The 21,980-nt window shown below is 44.1% G+C and overlaps 1 protein-coding gene across 1 annotated transcript; it reads left to right on the plus strand.

Moving 5' to 3' along the window:
• Nucleotides 1–679: 679 nt before the first annotated feature.
• Nucleotides 680–20,935, plus strand: ctnnd1 (catenin (cadherin-associated protein), delta 1). Its single transcript, XM_071517522.1, has 22 exons — nucleotides 680–820; nucleotides 3,053–3,127; nucleotides 3,276–3,401; nucleotides 3,771–4,063; nucleotides 4,416–4,506; nucleotides 4,825–5,015; nucleotides 5,392–5,647; nucleotides 5,989–6,060; nucleotides 7,576–7,726; nucleotides 8,283–8,484; nucleotides 10,793–10,910; nucleotides 11,229–11,385; nucleotides 12,511–12,528; nucleotides 12,957–13,022; nucleotides 13,322–13,449; nucleotides 14,074–14,224; nucleotides 14,403–14,598; nucleotides 15,306–15,499; nucleotides 16,240–16,293; nucleotides 16,382–16,464; nucleotides 17,925–17,979; nucleotides 18,436–20,935. The coding sequence occupies exons 1-22, from the start codon at nucleotides 680–682 to the stop codon at nucleotides 18,492–18,494; spliced, it is 2,877 nt and encodes a 958-aa protein (XP_071373623.1). The 3' UTR covers nucleotides 18,495–20,935.
• Nucleotides 20,936–21,980: the final 1,045 nt, after the last annotated feature.

Here is a 21,980-nt window from a genome sequence, read left to right on the forward strand (position 1 = left end):
ATGCTGTAATTATCTCTCTTCTTCACTTCTCTCACTTCCTTTCTATTTTTAATTCTGCAATCTGCATATTAGAAGGTGAAGAAATGTGTTGAAATCAAGTGATGATTGTTCTTTTCCATCTTTGCGATGACGCTAGTACAAACTTTACATTTGTACACTTTTTAGATTAATTCTCAAGTAGTGAGATCATTGCTGTTGTTTTCTTCGTTTTTGCTTGATGGTCTTCTTCAACTTGTCTTGCTTCTTTCCAGCACATTTGTCATATCTAGTCTCTAGTCTCTTTGCAGTCTCTCGTTGTCTTGTCTGTCCTCACATTTTCTCTTTCCGTCTGTCTGTACCTGCTTCTCTCTCTTCTTCATTTCCTCTCTCACCTCATTTATCTTCTCTTGATTTCCCTCCCTGTGTCGGCTCCTGCTGCTTCTTCACCTCCAACTATCAACCTCATTAGCACTTCTGTGTGTGCATCCCAGATGTGCACAGTACTGGAGTTAACGCTAACCTGGGCCCATCTGTCTTTATATCTGTGTACTAGGGTGGTTTGGTGCTCACGGTGTAAGTCTCTCTGTATGTCTGTTCTTTGGTGAAATCCCATAATTGGTTTAAATCTCTTCTTGCTCTCTGGTGTTAACCCTGTCCTGTCCTATCCTGTCCTGTCCTGTGCTCTGCTCTCAGCGTGTGAATGGAGCAGTGTGCGAGTACGGCCTCCCTGCTGGCCTCGGTGCGGGAGCAGGAGAGGCAGTTTGAGATGCTGAGCCGAGCTCTGGAGGAGGAGCGCAGGTCGTGCGCCGGTACCCTGCCCCGCCCCCTCCCCAACATGCAGGTAATGCTGAACAAACCCCGGCCCCCTGTACACACTTTTCCGCTGAAAGGACCCCCCCGGACCCACCCTAGGTCCGAGCGAGTTCCATCGTCATCACCATCGTCATCGTCATCCCATCGCTGCTGGCTGGCAGGTTGGCAGCAGATCTTAGACCAAGACTGGGGATAAAAATACCTCCTCAATGGGTTTTAATCAGACCGAGCTCTTGAAGTGTGCTTGAATTTAGTTTAAATGCACTGGAACAAAGTTTAGGCCTATATACGATTGGCAAGAGGTCAGTACTGACTGAGTAAGTTAAAGTGTCTTCTAACCCTACTACCTGAGGAGGTAGTTTGTACCCATGGCTGCTCTGCTGGGCCTCACAGCTTTTGTCCATCGGTGATCATGCATCGTCTCCATCCTCCATTGGTTCCTCAGTAACCGTCCATGTCTCATTCGGAGTAAAAGTCCTTCCGCCATCATATCCCTCTGTCATTTAAGCTCATCAACCCAATGAAACCCAACGCCTTTGTCTAACTCCTCCCAAAGCTTGTGCGTTTGCATGCAGAGTGACATCTTGCTTGATATTTTGATTGTTGTATTGTTGAACTTTTCCTATACCGTCTTATGTGTTGACATTAAGTGTTCATCATTGTCATTATGGCAGCCAGCTGGTTTATTCAGAAGTCAATCTAGGTTTGTTTTGGCATACAGAAGACATCCCACAGCTGCTTTTTCAGTGTGGTGTATTCTGTTAGATAGGACACAGGTCCGGTCAGACTCGGCTATTCAACTATAAGGGTGGTAAAACACTTCAATTCCAGACCAATAGCTGTCTGTTTTATCGCCAAACCTATTCCTCTCTGGTTTCTGACACACCCTCTTCCTGCATCATGCGTGAGTCACCTGGTTCAGAGACTGAAGAATGACTTCATACTCTTAATTTGCCTCACAGACAGACAAACACTCACACACACATACCTGCTCATTCTTTCGCTTTCTTATTGACATGCATGTTCAGACACTCAGACATACACACACACACACACACACACACACACACACCGCCGACCCTAAGGCACCCTTTGAAACAGAGAGACTTATCATAAACAATCGGGCGCTCCCACTTGTTCACTTTCTCTCTCTTTCGTTCGCGCTCTCTCGCATGTTACACACACATTTACAGAGCCACATCCCAGTCTCGGGTAATTCTAGTGGCTGATAAGCAGCAGGCACATAATATAGGTAGGGTCAGAGTGCTTGTGAGAAGGCGAGAGCAGGCCAGAAATGTTGCCTGTGCTGGTTCTTATCTCTGCTGTGTGTGTTTACATAGCCCAAAGGCTTCAGCATGCCTCTGCCACTCTCCCAGGCAGCGCAACACCACCTCAGTCTTCGCTGACAGGTTCCCACACGCTCACACATCTGCACGACACTTTCTGCTACAACTTTCTGGCTGAGTCCTATTCTAAAGAGTGTGTTCCCTTTGCTTAACTGTAGTGTGTTTTTTTTGATCTGGGCTGAGTCCCGTTTCAAAAAGTTGTCCTTGTTTTCTGCCACAAGTACTTTTTCCTGCTTTCTACAGCTGATTCCCATTCTTGAAAGTTGAAAATCCAACAGTACTTCTCAGATGTCTGTCAGATACAACTGCAGCCCATCTCCCATCCACTGTTGAGCAATTCCCGCTTTACCCCCTTAGTTGTGGAGATAATACAACTGTAGAGATTGCTGCAGAGATATGCAGAGCTCCCCCTGTGGTTGGAATGGGAAGTGCACCACACCCATCATTGCTCCTGGCCAGGCAATGATGGTGGCGTTGACGCATGATGAAAGAAAGTTTTATCTCTCTTGTCTGGCTCATTATTCATCCCGCAACTCACTCATTCTCTTCATTCATCATGCATTCCATCGTGCATTATGATCGTTGATTCATTCACTCATTTATTGGATTGTTTGTGTGTTTTTTGATCAGCTGACCTGTCATTGCGTTTATGAGTGAAGAATGAAAATGAAAGGCTCTGTTGTGTGTGTGTGTGTGTGTGTGTGCATTCGTGTTTACAAAACCTAGGCGCTGATGTAATGTTATCCCCAGTGGTGTGCAGTAGTAGCCTGCTACTCTGAATGTCTGGAAGACTCCAGCTGCTTGGTCAGTGGTGTGTTTTCGAGTGTGTGTGTCAATCCATGCATACCCATCCTTGTGTGTCAAGCAGTCTGCGTGTGTTGCATCCCTTAATGTGTACTCCCTCCTCCCCATAGAACGGTCGCATTCCTTGTGATGCAGACATAGAGAGGCTGACACTGAACGAGGGTTACATCAACGGGACACATCACGTAAGCTCTCTGACTCTCTGTAAATGCCAGCATTTGTTAGAGCTCTGTCCCTACTTCAAGGTCAAGGATCTCTCTTCCCGGAGAGATCTGTATTAGAGTTTTGTTCTGAAATGTGTGTGTGTGTGTGTGTGTGTGTATGTATGTGTAGTTCAGGATGGAGCCTGGTCAGGTGGTGCAGGAGACGTACACGGTGGAGGAAGAACCCCAGGAGGCTCCACCTGTTGTCTCCGTGGAGACCACCGAAGATGGGACCACGCGACGCACAGAAACCACGGTAACACCATTACCAAATGGAAGCATTAATTGCAAAATGTGCAGTAGATCAATAAGGGAAGAAGGATTTTTTTTGCGTAATTTTGCAGCTGCAAATTTTTACCTATGATTTTTTTTTTAAATTGGGACCTCTCCCCTTAGCTTTCTTACAGTCTTAATAAACCAAAAATACTAAGAGGAAGACAGGGGAAGGGAGATACAGGGGAGAGGGTTCTGATGGGATTCAATCCTAGGCCAGTACAAACTTTTCCTATTTATTATGTTATTATCTTTAATGCAGGTTGTAACTCTGTTTTGAAAAGTGACAGAGAAATTTGTTTCAAAGTTTGATATCTTGTCTCCTCCTGCCTCACTTCTCCCGCTCTTCAAGGTGAAGAAAGTAGTAAAGACCACCACCACTCGTACAGTCATCCCCTCCGTATCGGATACCCTTTCCCTGGATGGTGGGGGTTCAGTCACGGGGATGGGGGGCTACAATGCCCCCATGGAGCGGGTCTACAGGCCTGGCCCAGGAGGAGGGGTGCCCATGGACTACCCCACCCACACTGTGCCCCGCAACTACCACTACGGACCCCCAGGGGGCTACGACGACTACCGCGGCGGACCCCCCTCTGAGACCTACGCCAGCCTCACCAGGGGCGCACGTATGGACGACCGCTACAGGTACTGTATGACTGCATGTGTCTTTTAACAAGGTAGTTATCAGTCATGTATGGTGTGTTATCCATAAGAGTGTTGATTCACAATTGTTCTTCCATTCATGGTAACTATTTGCAGACTAGGGCATGTACATTCAATTAACAACATATTCCAAAATAATCTTGCCTCTCTCATTTCTTTTCCACATGTCTTCTTTTCTCCTCTCCCATTCTGCTAATTCTTTTGGACAATCCTGTTCTCTTAATCTCTGTCTCTGCTTCTGCTTCTCTTCCTGCTTCCTTGCCATTTCCCTCTCTTTTCCTTTCACTCTCTCCCTTCCTCTCCCCCTCTACCTCCTCTCCCTCCCGCTCTCCAGACCAGTCCACCCAGATGGCTACAGAACTCTGGATCCGAGCTACAGAGCCCCCAGCAGGAACCAGCTGGACCCATATGCTGCTCAACCACAGGTATGTGTGTATATATTTATGTGTATGTGCAGTATCTTTGAACCGCACCCAAGTCAGGCACTTTCATTGGGGCAGGACAACGTTTATTTTTTGGTCCACCCGCCACAGTGACTAGCACACTTCAAAATTTACTAGCCAGTTTTGGTATTTCACTTGCCAACTAATTTTAAGAATAGAATAGGACTTCCAAAGGATGGTTGTTTAAATACCAAAGTGGCTGGCAGAGTAGACAAACTCACAAGCCATTGCCAAAGTTTACCACAGCATTTGGCTGGTGGCTTTTATCAATTTTGGATCCTAATCCCTATCCCTGTCTAGGTCGGTCGTATGGGCAGTGCTATGGAGCTGTCGGGCCTCCAGAGGTTTGTCCCAGAGCCCTATGGTTTGGAGGATGATCAGCGCAGCATGGGCTACGATGAGCCTGACTACGGCATGGGACCCCCCATCCACTACAGCACTGTGCCCCGTAACCTCCACGCCTTTGCACACGGGCCCCCACGCAGGACCGGGTAAGTCCTGCAAAATGTGTTTGCGTGCATATATATGTGTGTGTGTGTGTGTGTGTGTTAAGGATGAGGAAAATCTCGGTGTATATTCTGTGTGTTTTTTATGTGTGTGTGTCCTTGTGTGTGAATGTGCACTAGCGTTTCCTCCATATTCATTGAGCAGTGATGGGCCGCACGAGAAGAAAACAAGAAAATTTCCACCATTGCCAGAGAAAGTGTCAAATTAAACAAATGTATAGAATTACAGAAGTACCTGAAATAATTACAGGGGGAACTTTGGTTTGTACCTTCCTTCTGTGTTTACACTGAAGGATGGCATTGTGTCATCTGCAGATAAAGGGTGTATATGCGCTAATGCTCTCTTCTCCCTTTTCCCCAGGAGCTACGAAGGAACTCTGGACGGTGACATGAGCGGTGCAGGGGACATGTACTACTGGGGAGGAGGAGCACCACTGGCCCAGGGCGAAAGAGGAAGCATGGCCTCGTTGGACAGCACTCTGAGGAAAGGTCCTGGCCCCGGGGGCTGGCGTCAACCTGAGCTGCCCGAGGTCATCGCCATGCTCAACTACAGGCTGGACCCAGTCAGGAGCAATGCAGCTGCATACCTGCAGCATCTCACCTACAAGAATGATAAAGTAAGGGATGCACTGCACACACTGATGCATATTATTTAGGGCATATAGCGGACGCTTTTAGCCGGTGCGACTTACAGTTAGTGTAACAGTACAACAGACTTTAATTCCTAGATTACAAGGAAGAGGAGGAGTGCAAAGGTTAAATCCACATCCCTTAGTATCATGTGTCTCAAGAATGGTCATGTATGGTAGAGAGAAGTAAGAAATAAGAGCCAGAAAGAAAAGGTTATCATTTTACCAAAATAGCAGCAAGATGAGGAGGTGGGTGGGGCTGAGGAAGGTAGAGGACGGGGGGGGGACATGATCACATCACCACTAACGTCCTTCCTTCTATTTTTCAGGTGAAGTCTGATGTGCGTCGTCTGAAAGGCATCCCAGCGCTGGTCTCCATGCTGGACAACCCAAACAAAGAGGTCAGTTTACTGTCATCCTCCATAGCCTGCTGTCCACTCATTATTTTCCAACCAATTTATTTTGATGCAAAGCCCTGTGTTAGGCGTAATTCAGGGTGAGGCATAGAAGCTGGCAACTTGCATTGGATGTGAATACACGCAGATTCGTCATTTGTGACGCGCAAGACGTCAACTGAGAGGTTGCAACAGCACATTCCAGATGTTGTAATCAGAGCTTTACTCTGAAAAATATATTCAAGGGAAAAAAAAAACATACATTTGAGCAAATATCATATTACAAGTTGGCAGCTTCCATTCTATTCATTCAAATATTGACTTGCACATTTGTAAATCTTTTCTGTGAATTCAAATTTAGGCCACAGGTGTGTGAATATTTTCTGAGAGTGTAAATTCCATCATGAAAGTTTTCAGTCTTGTCTTCTTCTGTTTTAGATGTACCCCTGGATATATTTCTTATGTGATAGTCAGATAGTTCATTGGCTTGGGAGTAGTTGTAAGAAGCAGGTGAACCCGAGATGCATGGTTTGGTTACTACCACTTCAGCAAATTTTAGTCACCATTAATGATGAATGAAAGAGTTACAGTGTTAAATATTTGATATTTCTTGTTTCCCCTAAATTCCCCTAAATCAACAACAAGTCCTTTTTCGTGCTAAATATGGTTTTGCCATATTCCAGTGTTTCCATGATTCCCGTTCATTTAGCACTGGCTGTGGCAAAATTGTGCAGAAGTTTGTATGGGCATTACCAGAGAAACGCATGCATTCCACTTAATTTCACATTTCATGCTCTATGGTCAGTGACTAATGTGAAGGATGGTGTGTGTCGGCTGATTTGCTGGCTGGAGAAATGCGTTAGAGAGAAACTGCAACCTCTGAACTTCTTCAGCTGGTTCCAAAGAATCACTCTGTGCGTAGTCTGTGCGTATGTGTGTGTTCCTGTGTAAAAGTATGTATACACTGGATACAAAGTAGGACTAAGAATATACCAATGGACATGTGCTGACCAATTCTGCATTACACATTGTAAATGATGTGCACAAACAAAAATGATCACTGATATAAATCATGAATAAGATAACACAAATGTCTGAATATTATGAGCTATCCCACTGCGGACATGACTGTGAACATAAATGAACTTGACTGTATAATGAAAGTAACGTGTGGGAACATAGTCGGCTAATTTAACATTACTTATACACAAATGGTAGCAGTTGGCAACAAAATAATTTCTGTTTAACAACATTCATTCAGAAATACAAGGTTTGGTTAAGCTAACTAGCAAGAGGAAGGGAACAGTGCTACTCGTAACAAGTGCTAGCCATGTAATTAACACACACAGTCTTACAATTAAAGGGGAGTGACACCACATTCTGCAAGTCCAGGAGGGAGTTTTCTGTTTTCTACAACTAGACTAAATCCATGCATGTGAAACCAACACCGTCTTTTAAGTGGAGCTCCTTCATCACTAACAGGACATTAAGGTGTTGTTGCATTGCTTTGCTGTGTGGTAGGTGCACTATGCGGCCTGCGGAGCGCTGAAGAACATTTCTTACGGCAGAGATCCAGACAACAAGATCGCCATCAAGAACTGTGACGGAGTCCCCGCTCTGGTCAGACTGCTGAGGAAGACCCGTGACCAGGACCTCACCGACACTATCACAGGTTAGATGCGCATGCACAGTTTGTTGACATTACACTGACTACTAATCTTTTATGAAACATTTAATCCCGAATCTAAATCTATCTCTAACCTCCCTAAAATGGCCCCTTTTCAACATTGAAGCCTAGCAAAATATCCTAATTTCTTTTGAGCTATTCCCTCATCTTTGTAGGATAGACAGATAGAAAGATAGATTTTTTTTAATTTATTTGTCACTCCTTAACAGATCATACAGAGTAAAATGCATTTACAATAAACAAATTACCGCATTAATGACAGGAAAAAAGGGGTTAAGGACCACTCCCTTAGAGTTATGACACACAGGCTAAAAATAAACACACATACAAGTACTATGAGTGTATACGAGTGTATATACACTCACACACATATATACACGTATATATACACACACATACATCGTTAGACATCGTTTTGAGGATATAAATATAAGATCGCACACACACACACACACATACACAAATGGATGCTACTGTTACATGTGATAATGTAACAAATAGATGGTACTGATGAAGGCTTCTCTCTCCTCTTCCTCCCCAGGGACGCTGTGGAACCTGTCGTCTCATGACTCAGTGAAGATGGAGATCGTGGACCACGCGCTGCACGCCCTCTCCGACGAGGTGATGGTGCCCCACTCGGGCTGGGAGAGGGGGAGCAACGGAGGAGGAGGAGGGGAGGAGAACTGCAAGCCGAGACATCTGGAGTGGGAGACGGCGCTCACCAACACTGCAGGCTGCCTGAGGTACGGAGGGATGGGATGGAGGGAGGGAAAGAGGGATGGGGTGAGCGTCAACGAGGAGATCAGGGAGCGTTGATGTGAGCAGCAGAGGAAAGTGGAAACTCGCCAGCTCAACAGACTGACAGAGGTATGGGATATATGAGGGAGGAAGGGAGGAGTGACAAGGAGTGACAAGTCGGAAAAAAGACATCTGGAGTGGTTTTCGATGACGAGGGAGGAAAGAGGCATTAATGAGGGGATCTGGGACCTCACAAAAACTAAGGAGGGAGATCTGGACAGGGTGAACGAGGGATTTTGAGGGTTACAGGGAGGGAGGAGGCAGAGTCGAGGACAGCGGGGCATTGACTTATATAGTGTAAACAGTATGTACTAGAATGTGGATCTGTTATCTGTGCGTTCCCTCGGCCAGACAATTAATTACAGGGTTCCTATGTTGGTCTGGAGAAGTATTTGTGACTAATTTGGTCTTAAAAAGTTTGGGATCTGCACGAAAGGACTGGAAAATATTGTCCCAGTAAACACATGGCTACATGTTGCAGATGTAGATCTGCACTGCAATTTCAAATATATTGTGATATTTACTGATGAGAAGAATACTCTTAACATCATATTGTCATATTGAACATCAACCAACGTGCTTAAATCCAGTCAAGAAATGAAGCTAGGCTTTTGATGGATAATTGATTATCTAAGCCAAACTCAAAATGGTTATGACACTATCTAGATTGCCTACAGTTTGAATGAAGTGTGCTACTTTATATTGTGCATCTGGAGAATTGATTTTAATAAGCAAGATTCCACAATAATTTGAATACTAAACTTAAAGTAATCACTGTGTTGGTGTTCTGATTACTGAGATGGCCGCTCCGGTTTAAATTAAATTGCAGAGGACCCTCAAAATGTAATTATCTGGATATGAGCTTTTACCTCCATAGCTGGACTAAATCACAGACATTGTCAGTCCAGAGAGCATAAAATTGATGGGGAAAATAATGGTTACATCACATTACATCCTCTGGTAATACTAATGCTGTCTTCAGAGAGCAGTTAACACAGGCAATAAGTTGAAAGAAAGAGAGAAGAGGTCTGTGCTCTGAGTGATCTGCATATTCAAAAAGACCAGAGGCAATCCCTATTTGACTAGTTTTTAGCCTGCAGATGATTATAATGAGTTTGAGGTCAATCCAGTGCACTCAGATTATAAACTGAATGCCAGTGAAAGTGTTAGGCTTTGTTTAATAACATCTGGCTCTATTAGTTTTACAATTTATGGATAAAAATGAAAGCTGCAGTAGGCATTTTTGCACATTAGCAGCCCCAAATGGCAGTGACAGGTAACAGTTTCAAATGAATGGACCCAGAAATCATGTAACATCATGTCGGTAAACTGCACACAGCGCGCTCATGTTTACTCAGCCGGCTGGTCTGTCGTTGCTATATTACCAAAGGATACCAAAGGGACGAGAGAAACAGAACGTCTAACGCTGGTGTGTCCAGTTTTCTCTGTATAGCAGTTTAGGAGACATTTGTATTTCACACTTCGTCTTGTGTGTGGAGAAGATTTCCTGGCAGTGACCGTACCCAACACCAGAATTTAGGGCAATTTGGGCAAATAGTGTGAATCTACGGTGTCTTAATTAGAAGGGATGGGACGCTCCTCTCTGCTGCAGCCTCCTTGTGATTTAGGCTGATAAGACCGGTGTATTTTTACATAAGAATCTTGCCTAGTGCAGCATGAAAATAAACTTCCTGAACTATCTGAAGTGAACTGAGTGCCCCCCCACTGTGGTAGGGAATGTGCCCTAGTATTGTGTGGGAAGGCGTGGCTGTCACTGGGAAAAGCAGGCCAGCACAAAAGACCTAGGCTGAATACCATTCCACACAGTTTTCTGCTTCCTATTCCTTTATTTGCTTCCCTTCACAGAAACGGGGTGAGTGAGAACTAACTGGTTCTCAGTTTCCACCTTGTTGTTTCCACCTGTCCAGTCCTGTTAGATCTGTGAATAGGGCTGAGTGAGGGAGCAATTAAGCAGATTTTGTCCCACAGTTGTAACCTGATCCTGTCAAACTGTACTGTCTTTGTAAACCAGTGGACTTAACAGGAGTTTCACACAAACTACACTGTGGTTTTTTTTCCAAGCATTGTGTGCAGGAATCCTTTTGTACGCAAAATTGACTCAAGTTCTTCTTCTTTCCCTCTAAACTCGTCCCTTCTCCCTCATTCCATTCCTCCATCCTTTCACTCTGCTGCTCTGCTAATCCTTTTTTTTTTTCTCCTTTCCCCTCTTCTCACCTTTCCTCCCCTCTGCAGGAATGTGAGTTCAGAGCGAAGTGAGGCGAGGAGGAAGCTGAGGGAGTGCACAGGATTGGTCGACTCGCTCATGTACATCGTCCAATCCCAGATCGACTGTAAAGACGTGGACAATAAGGTATGCAGAACTCTCATCCATTTAATGTTCAACATTTTAGGCATTTAGCTGATGCTCTTATCCAGACCAACAGTAGAATAACCTGCAAATTTTATTCTTCTTACCTTTGTTCATGCAAAAGTGCTAGGAAAATAAATAAGAGCTAAGAGAGGAAGGGCTTTTTTAATGAGCAATTTGAAAGACTAGAGGGGATATGATTCAGTGACTAAGTTGACTTGACTGGTTGCCAGGTTGCATTTTAATCTTTTGCTTTTTCCTTTTCCCTCTCTCATCCCTCATTTTCTCACATACTCTCCCTTCATCCTACCATCTGCCCAGTTGATAGAGAACAGTGTGTGTCTGCTGAGGAACTTGTCCTATCAAGTGCACCGTGAAATCCCAGGCTGTGAGCGCTACCAGGAGGCCACGCCCCTCAACCAGGGCCCCGCCCCCACCAACCAGAAGGGCGGGTGCTTTAGCTCCCGCAAGAGCAAAGGTCTGTGTTTGAGAGAGAGAGAGAGAGAGGGCTGTATTTGCTCAGTCAGTAGGAGGGAGATGTAGGATTGCGGTGATGTCACTGTTGACACACCAGTGTCTACAGTGACACTAGTAGACTGGTACTAACACACACACACACACACACACACACACACACACACACACACACACACACACACACACACACACACACACACACACACACACACACACACACACACACGCGCACGCACACACACATTGACACAAACAAAACCAGTGGCTGGCACAGGAATGTTAACAATCTCCCCAACTCAAAGAATGTTCATCCTCGCTCCGCCTGCTCTCGTGTTTGTGTTTCACTGAGAGTATTGATTTGTGTCTCTTAAACTACAACATCCCTTTTTGGTTGTTTGTGGATTTGCCTACTTTACTAAATCTGTTTTTACAGTGACAATGAACATCAATCAACGTTAATGTGAATGTGTCAGATATAGCCAGCCTGCTAGTTTTCAACAGCAATCTCTGCAGAAAAGTTGCACAGGTTTCCTGTAATCTGATGGTGGCAGACTAGATTATGCATTGTGACATAGAAGACAATATGGGCAATTTTGTAGGGGAGCATACAAGGAGATGTGTCCACACTCTTGCATGGATAGCAATGTGTTAATGCCTAGGTATATTCTATTGTATATATTTTATTTTATACATCGCAGTTTGATTCTCACTTCAGGCAGGTGTGTTGCGCTGTTGCACAAATTTTTCCTACTATGACACAGCAACAAATATTCCCAAACTGTGGTGATATTATTAGGTGCCTTGATTTTATATGGAACAACTAGGATCAATGTGTATGAAATGGTTAAATGAGCCAGTGTGTTTTTTGACTTGGTTCACTTGCCGCTCTATTTGGCCTCCATACTTGGCATGTCACATTGCTGATTCTGTCTCTGTGGTGCCATTGGGATGTAAGCAAGTGTTAATTTGGGTGGCTCAGTTATGGCTGCTTTCCTCTTACTTAATTGCTCTCTCTTCCTCCTTTCTTGCCATCCTCTTCTCCCTCTTCGCCCCTTATTTCCTTCTCTCCTCCCTCCTGTCATCTACTCCTCCATCCTCCTCTCTCCCTTGTTGGGCTGGGCTACAGATGAGTGGTTTTCCAAAGGTAAGCTCTTGCTTCTGTATGACCTGCGCTTCGCTTCCACTGCCTGCTGTCCTGGTTGTAATAGTAGTAGTAGTAGTAGTAGTAGTAGTAGTAGTAGTAGTAGTAGTAGTAGTAGTAGTTGTAACATGAGACTACCTGAGCTAACAGGTTTGTGTAACTGTCCTCGTACTAACACGCACGCCTCGTTCTCACTCCGAAAGGGTCATAGTGAAACACTCTCCGCTCTGTATGTAAAGAGCATGTATGTCAGTTTTTGATCTGTTTGTGTGCGTGCACCTCACAGTATGCATCTAACTCAACTAGATCAAATTCACTAACGGTGGAGCCAGCACTCTAAAATCAGTTCAGTCTGTCATATTTAGAGTCCTCGCTGATTCCAGACGGTTCTAGTGTGTTTCTAAGGCTGTGGTGTTGCTGTTTGGTTCCAGGGAGGAAAGATGAGGACGCAGCCGCAGACATAATAGACATTCCAAAGAGGACAACACCTGCCAAAGGTAAATATCGGCTAGCACTGCCACTACATCACGCCCTGACTCAAACATCTCTATGTATTTTACCGAGAAGCAAATGTTCAGCTGTTCATAACCTTTACATTATTCTCCTTATCAACCCTTCTTCAACCTTATGTGTCTTCCTCCCTTCTTTCCTCTTTCTCTACCCGTTCCTCTTTTCCCCTGCGTTTCTCTCATTTCTCATCAATTACTCCTACTCCACTCGCCGCCTCCTCCTCCTCCTACCCTCCACCACTCTCTCTCTCTCTCTCTCTCTCTCTCTCCTCCCACCTCTCTTCTAGGTTACGAGCTGTTGTTCCAGCCGGAGGTGGTCCGTATCTACACCTCCCTGCTGAAGGAGTCCCAGAACCCCACCGTGCTGGAGGCCTCGGCCGGAGCCGTTCAGAACCTGTGTGCCGGACGCTGGACGGTAAGATGACTCGCTGAACTGCTATCCACAAATATCCTATTCCATTTCGCTGTACCAACACTCCCTGCGCTGACACACACTAGTTGAACATGGAGGAACCGGCATTCCTAACCCGGACCCCAGGAAGAATAGCTGTCACATCCTTGCCAGACAGTGGGGAGCTGAACAAACATGAACATAAACCTGTGCACAGTCCTTACAGGACAGTGCGGGGCTAGTCAGAGCTTGCTCATTCATATCACATGCCGTTTGGTGGATAGCATAAGCTGTGGACATTTTTATCCCAAGTGCCTAATCGTATTGTGAGCACGTAACTTCCCATATCACGCAGTCTTACCTGTCACCTCACTTACCGCTCAGGTTTCCTCTAAAAACTCTTTTCCACGCAATATGAATGAATCGCACTTTCCATCTTGTTTCACAAATACTTTGAGCTGGCCCTGACCTCTGAAATCCACACATTACTGCAGTGGAAAAGGTGGTTATTCATCCCCTGAGTTATTGTTATAGTTGTGTATCCAACTCTCTAAATGACAAGTCATTGTTTTACCACTGTCACTCGCAGTTTTACATACCTATATAGTCCTCTAATTTAAAAACAAAAATGTGTTTGTCCCTGTCTAGTATGGTCGGTACATCCGTGCCTTGCTGCGTCAGGAGAAGGGTCTACCCATGATGACTGAGCTGCTGGCCCACGGCAACGACCGCGTGGTCCGGGCCATGTCTGGAGCGCTCCGCAACCTGGCCATCGACGCACGCAACAGAGACCTATTAGGTAAGACTTTGTTGGAGTCCTCCATATTTAACAGACAGTATTTGTAAATACTACTCTGCATTTGTTTTAACCTGGATGGAGTACCAGACGGCTGGGTTTACCATATTAGGGCAATGTTGGTATTTAGTAGCATTTTAATGTTTAACCACTCTCCGTGTGTATGTGTGTGTGTTCTCAGGTAAACACGCAGTGCCTCACCTGGTGGCCAACCTGCCAGGCGGCGGTCAGAGCCAGCCGGTGCGAGCGCTGTCGGAGGAGACGGTGGTGTCGGTACTGAGCACGCTCCACGAGGTGCTGGGCTCCAGTCTGGACGCAGCCAAGACCCTCAGGGCCTCGCAGGGAATCGAGAGACTGGTCCTCATCAACAAGGACGGGTAAGGGCCGATGTGGGATAGGTGTGTGTGTGTGTGAGGATGGGAGGGTGCGATCGACTGAGTGTGTGGGTGAGAACATGTCAGGAAGAGAGATCTGATGAATATGGATGAGGGAGTGATGGCTGGCTCTTGCCTATGAGAGTCTGTCAGCTCGTTTTCACTTTGGTGGGATATTTTTGTATCCAGGTCTGCAAGTTACTTGCCTAAATGTTAGTAGGGCTGGGTGATATTGGATTTTTTGGGACATCGTGACACACAATTCTGCTGTCTAAATTGATGATAACATTTAAAAACCGACAAAAATGCGGTATGAAACATTTTCAGGAATATTATTTGAGTATTTCAGTATTGTTTGACATCATACCTAACATTTCCATTCCAACATAAATTTGATTATTGAACATGTGATTTTGCATAAATGAGCTCATATCGTGATATATATTTATATAGAACAAATCCTTGATTTGAATGATTATCGTGATATTGATTTCAACCATATCGCCCAGCCCTGTTAGGATTACAAGTCTGGAGTACTTGTCCTCCTTATGCATGCTTTTTAACACCTACCGCCTCTTAATTTCCTCTATCTCTCTATCTCTCTATCTCTCTCTCTCTCTCTCTCTCTCTCTCTCTCTCTCTCTCTCTCTCTCTCTCTCTCTCTCTCTCTCTCTCTCCCCCCCTCTTCTCCTGCCTGCTGGGATGACTAGCAATCGATCTGAACGGGAGGTGCGTGGGGCCGGCCTGGTGCTGCAGACGGTTTGGGCCTACAAGGAGCTGCGGCGCACCCTGGAGAAGGACGGCTGGAAGAAGACGGACTTCATGATCAACCTAAACCCTCCCAGCAACAACACCAGGGCCAATGGAGGATACGAGGACAGCACTCTGCCGCTTATAGACAAAGGTCAGGGAGCGAGAGAGAAAAACGCATGCATGTGTGCTCGCCCTGCAAAGTCAAACAGCTGTAACGGTGTGAGTGGCGAAACCGATAAAAAGGTCTGCAGTGTCTTCTCTCCTCTAATCTCCTCTCCGACAGAAGTATTGTTGGTACAGAAGCAGACTGTATATATTTTTTATTAGCATTCATGGGTATAATTATAGTTGATATGGAACCTATCTTTCATCATGACCTTTTACCTTAAAACACACAAAAATGAGTTACTGCTGTTTGCCTTTGCAGGGAAGCACACACACTACACCTGATGGGTCAAAGAGGAGTTGCAAATGACTCTTAACATGTTTATTTCAACCTGTTGGAATACCAGATAGTGTTTGGGTTTACAGAATTGGGACAATTCAGATAGTGCTGGCTAGGTTTGTTAATAACCGAGAAGTATACTAAACTGATTTTATTAATACTTTCATATCATTGGCTAAACTCTTTGGCACTCTACGCAATGTTTGTATTGGCAAACCGCACCCATCACATACCAAAGTTAAGTGAGATGATAAAAGTATTTGCAAATACTATTTTGACACAGATACACCCACACACCCACACACACTTTTATTTTATTACACATTTAACACTACTGATTTATTACACAATTAACACTACATCTCTGAGTTGGTAGAAACCTTTAACATTATGATAGTGAAACAGTTGATCTATGCTCATTGTGTTTGTGTGTCTTTGTTACTCAGGGGCAAAAGGGGACCGGGACAGAGACATGATTCCAATGAATGACTTGGGACCAGGCAAGTGTGAAAGCAGAACACACACACACACACACACACACACACACACACGTGTTTTAACATGTATCTGTCTCCTCTTCATCTTCAGATGCCTACTCCACACTGGACCAGAGAGGGAGGAGGAACACTCTGGACAACACACTCGAACCTGCTGACAAAGATGCAGTACAGGTAAACATGCACCACACACACCACACACACCACACACCTATGCATGTCTTCCATGCACGACTGTACCTTTTATGAGGATATTCTTATTGAGTTACATTTATTCTCTAACCCCTAGCTTTAACTCTGACTAATACATACCTAGCCTTCTTCCCTTTCCTAGCCCTAATCTGACCTAAATCTCTACGGTTTTTTGGACATTTGGACCCCACAAAATAGTAAAAACATAGCTCATTCACATACAGTTTCTATAACTTGGGATATGCTTTTTCCATTTATTTTCACACCTCAGTTATTGATCAAAATAGATAAATGCCATGAAATCATCTGTTTCTATAACGTCTTTTAAACAAAGCAGGCACTGGCTAATAAGCTGTAAAAGTTTTGCCAACAGTGCATGGAGGAAAGGACATGGAACAGTGTGTGTGGACTGAATGTAAAGGTTAAAGGACAAAGCAGGTCTAACAGGAGCCTACTATGAAATCGCAGCAATATCACTATCATTTCCTCATCAATCGGTCATGGTCAACAGCACTGGGTAAACAGATCTTTCAACATCTCTGCTGTGAGCAGACAATATTACTTTATACTGTATCTGTTGATCTTGTCTGGATCTGCATCACCTCTGTGTAACGATTCCAGTTTATTCAGAGGCCGTCAGTCCATCCCGTCACAAAGCTGTATCATGTATTTTCCCCACAGGCACCTTAACTGCCCATTATTCTGTGTGAAACTATGCGAAACCTCAATGAAGGTTACATCAGAACAGTTCTGAAATGGGGCGAAATTAAAGTTGGTGAAAGGAAGAAACGATAAGGACAGAGTGGGCTGACAAGCATTGACAGAACTTAATATTACCAAGAAATGATTGCACAACATCCTACAGAGAAAAAGCTGAAAAAGGATCATGCTCACCACACACACACCTTGTGAGCCACCAGGTCTAGTGACTACACATGGAGACCAGCATCCTCACCTCCCATTAAAACGTTAGCGTGTGAACGGACATGCTCTCACACACACCCACAGGCAGCATGCTGATGCATGTCTTGTTAAAGCACTGTAGGTAATTCATTTCTTACACATAATTTCTCACCGGTGTTCTTTTTCCCCGACCTGGCCTAACAGCAAACTGACCTTTTGTAACCCTTCTTTCTTTTCTCGTCCGTGTCTGATGCCCTTATCTCCCTCCTCTTTTTTTTTTTTTTTTTTTTTTTGGGCCAACTTTCTCTCTGGCTGTTCTGTGTGTCCCTTCACACATTCCTCTTTCTTTTCCTTTTTTTTTTTTTTTACTCTCCTCATCTTCTCCCGTGGATTTTCACACATCTCCTTTTCACCCTCTCCTTGTTTCTCTTCTTTATTTATCCCCTCCTCTCTATCTGTCTTGCCTGTCTCTCTCCTTCGGTCTCTCTCTCTCTCTCTCTCCTCCTCCGTCTCGTTGTCTCTCTATCACTCTCTCTCAGGGAGGGATGTATGGGGAGAGGCAGGCCTCTGTGCCTCTCATGGATTCTTATGATGGTTAGGCCACACCCACTGTCACACTGCATGTCAGCGCATGGTATGTGTGTCCCACCGGCTGCTCCTCTCAACTCACTGCATGGCCTTAACATCTTAGTTGTGTATCTGTGACTGTGTGTGTGAGTGTGTTTGTGTGTCTTAGAGAGTGTGAATGACAGTGATCTTCCATTGTAACTGGACTGTTTTCTTGCTCCCCCTGCTGGCGATAAATGTAAAGTAATTTTGTTGTCGTGAGATGTAATTTTCTTTGCGCATAGTTTGATTTTGTCTAACATGTGCTAATTGTATCGCTGTGTGTCGTATTGTGTACTGTATCATAAAAGCCAAAGCTGTGAATATGAATTTTGAATGTTTCCGTGTGCCGATTATTCACGCCGAGGCATGAGCGTGGCATTATTAACCGCTCGGCCTTACCAATTCCCACACTCCCACACTGTCTCTCGTTTTTTGTTTCAGAAAAACTGATAGTGTGCATCACTCGACGACAGCCTCCTCCCACCTACTGCCCCTGCTGAACTGACGACACTCGCCGAGGGACCACTACACCGCCGACCGGACTGAACTCTCTTCTTTTCATTCACTCTTCTGTCCCTCACTCTCTCTCTCTCTCTCTCGCTCTCGCTCTCGCTCTCGCTCTCGCTCTCTCTCTCTCTCTCTCTCTCTCTCTCTCTCGCTCTGTGTTACATTCCTCCGTCGGACCTGACAAACGGACGCTAGCCACTGATGAAACATGGAAAACCGACGTGGCTCTTCCCTCCCTGTGGACAACCTGACATGACACTATGACCACTTTGTGTTCTTCAAGCCCCCCCAAAAAAACCCAAAACACTAACCACTCACCGGTGACCATAGCCACAAGCTCCTCCCACAACACTACACCCCCCCCCCCCCACCCCCCCAAACTCAACATCACTACTATTCCTTCTGACAAAACTACGACTCCTGACAGCAAAAGCGGAGATTGTGGCTTCATCTGGGAACCTGGAACTTTTGTAATTTTGGAAGTCGGAGCTACACCAGACTTGCCAAACGACTTAAAGGGAACTGTCGGAAAACAGAGCAGCGCCCTCTCTTGAGGAAATTTCACAAAATGGGTATTACAAGATGTTTTGAAGAAATTTAGAAAACACGTCTTCTTTTCTCTCTCTGATGGTTAAATACTACAAAAAACTATTTCCTACAACTGACAACCAATGTTTATCTAATCAGACGTCTGTGATGCTTCTACTTCTGTTTTTGATGGTGATTATTCCTCTTCTTGCTTTGCGCTGTACCACAGTAATGTACATGTGCCAAAATGACTCCTACTGCTACTGCTGCAACTGCCAATGCTGAATGCAATCTCATCAGAATTTTCTCCACACACACACAGGCACACACACACACACACACACACACACTCTTATAACAGTTACACTGAAATCATTTGCTTTGTTGTGTATGCAGTTGTGTCAAGAGTCGGTGACAGTCCATTGCTAAGATGCATGGGAGTGTTGCATTTTCCTGTATTTGTCCCTCATACACTAAAAGGGGTGGAGGTCCAAGTATGGAGAATTCCACGACAGATACATATAGAAATAGACCGCATAGAGCACACAAGTAATTCTCCACCATGTTGGAATAGGGAGTATAGCCTGTGCTATGCGACGCATTTCTACCATTATGTTTCTTTCCATTAAATGTAAAAAAAAAACCCTCTACTTTCTAATTTTTGGGAGATATCGCAGGATTTGATGATTCAGTGAGTGCATTTCCTTTATTCTGCAAATCTATATTATTATGAATGTGTAAATATGAGCCTCTAACAGCGTCTGTGTGGGCTAACTGGAGTGCCTCGCTCATTCTCAATGGGGTCCGATGGGTGTGTCCGAGACGACACAATCAGGGTGTGTGTGTGTTTTTTTTTTTCTCAGTAGCAAGTTGCCAGTTGAGAATACATGGAACTCAGCAGTTTTATATCCTGCAAGATAATGGAATATATGAGCTTGTGTGTATGTGTGTGTGTGTGTATGTATGCGAGACTGTATGTGATCAGTCTTGGATTTTTTGTTATTCGGGTTGTTTTCTGTAGAATATAAAACTGCTGAGTTGTGTGTAATTTCCTGCCCCACAAACACATGGTCTACCTGGCTTGGCTGGTAGCTGTTGAAGACTACAGAGCAGTACTTGGGAGAGGACACATTACTGTCTGTTTGCCTATAATTTCTTTAGTACAGTGCTTGTTCTGTAGAAGACTGCATATTCTTAGTGCCGAGTAAGATGTAGATATTTACTGAGTGGATGATTAAAAGAAGCACTAGGGGGGTAAAAACAACGTGTTTTTTTTTTCTTTTTTTCCTTTTTTATTTTATTTTATTTTTTTTTTACTTTCCCCTGTTTCTGTTTTCCCATGCCAATTGAAACACTACAGAGAGATTTTAATTCTCTCAAATTAACAAGTTGCCTTTCAGAGCGGACTGATTAAGAGGGGAAGAGAGGAGAGCAAGGGTTCAATTTGGTCAACTATATGTCAAACTCTCAATCTAAGGAGGCATAGAGCACACTGCTATTAGATAAAGTGGGGAAAAATAAAAGCACATTTAAACTATATATACAAGAGAATATTTGTTAATTTTAATGGTTTTATGTATTTCTTTTTTTTTTTTTTTTATATTTTATGATTTGGGTTTAATTGTTTTGGGTGCTCTGGGTGAACGCATATGCAATCAGTTTTTATGTTTGATTGAAAACATTCACAGTTTATATCTTTTAATTAAACAGAAAACAAGTAAAAAAAAGAAAAAAAAAAAGAAATCCTCCAACTCATGTCAGTCATCAGATACTGGAACACTAATCGAAAAGCTGATTCTGGATTACACCTTAATCTCTTTGCCTTGGCTCTTAAAGTTGCACATTCTCATTTATGAATGAAATATGTAACAAGCAATACTGTTTTTAATAAAACAAAAACATGATTTTTCAGAAGCCTTGTTTTCTTTTGAATCTTGCATACATATACAGTATATTACACTATATTATAATTAATCTTTTGATAGGTGGAGAAGGGTTAATTGAGGAAATGCTCCCTTAATCCCTCTGCCAAAAGAAAAAAAACCAAAACATTTTTGGGGTAATTTCCTGTAAACTCTCCACAGTGCACCTTCATAGTTCCCCTTCATTACCTTGAAGGACAGCGCGATCCGGAGCTTCAATGTCTTTTGACGGAGGCCTAGAAGTGCCGCTGTCAGTTTGCGACTCAAAATTACAGATATGAGTACGGGGGAAAAGCCAAACATTTCGTGGATTTGCGAATTACTTTAGAAGAAAGCTCAGTTGTCCAGACCGGTCCTACCCATGCAAGAGCAAAGGTAACTTAAGTGCAAATTTCAACCTACTTCTCCGGCACGCGCGTGTGCTAACGTTTGCTTTAGCTAGCCGCACTTGTTCAACTGACAACTCAAACGATCTTTGGCTAAATTAACTTTTTACAGCATTAAGCGACACTGCTAAATCATTACTCATGGATCTCTTATGGGGCATGGCACGAATGTTTAATTTGTAGGCAAATTTTAATAAAAGTTTTATGCTAATGATGTAGCTACTAGCCCGAACGGCCTCGAGATGTCGCTGCAGGTTATCTGCATTTTACTAGCATCTTCAAAACCTTGGAGGAAATCTTGACCTGCACTACCATGCGGCGAGAAACCGCTAGTCGAAGACATGATCTAATGCCATAACAGTTAGTTGTGGGGAAAATAGACACTTAAAAGTTCAATTACGGCGTTAAAGTCAACTTTGAACGTTTCAGAAACGGAAAACTCCATGTCGAAGTCCACCATTCGCCCTACTACGCAGGCGCCGTTCTCCGCGTCCATGAGTGATACCCAAGGAGGTTCTACTGTATATTATGTGGAAATCCTACTACAGTCACATGGCTGTCATGCTAAAATGCTTCCAGATGGAGGCTGTGATATGCTGGGTTTTAGTGTGTAAAATTGTCATACTGATACCAGTTCTGATAC

Source organism: Centroberyx affinis, unplaced genomic scaffold, assembly GCF_046629955.1.
Source record: "Centroberyx affinis isolate AG114_WGS23_722 - 3 ecotype Tasmania unplaced genomic scaffold, CSIRO-AGI_Caff_v1 ptg000501l_1, whole genome shotgun sequence".
Lineage (NCBI taxonomy): Eukaryota > Metazoa > Chordata > Actinopteri > Beryciformes > Berycidae > Centroberyx > Centroberyx affinis.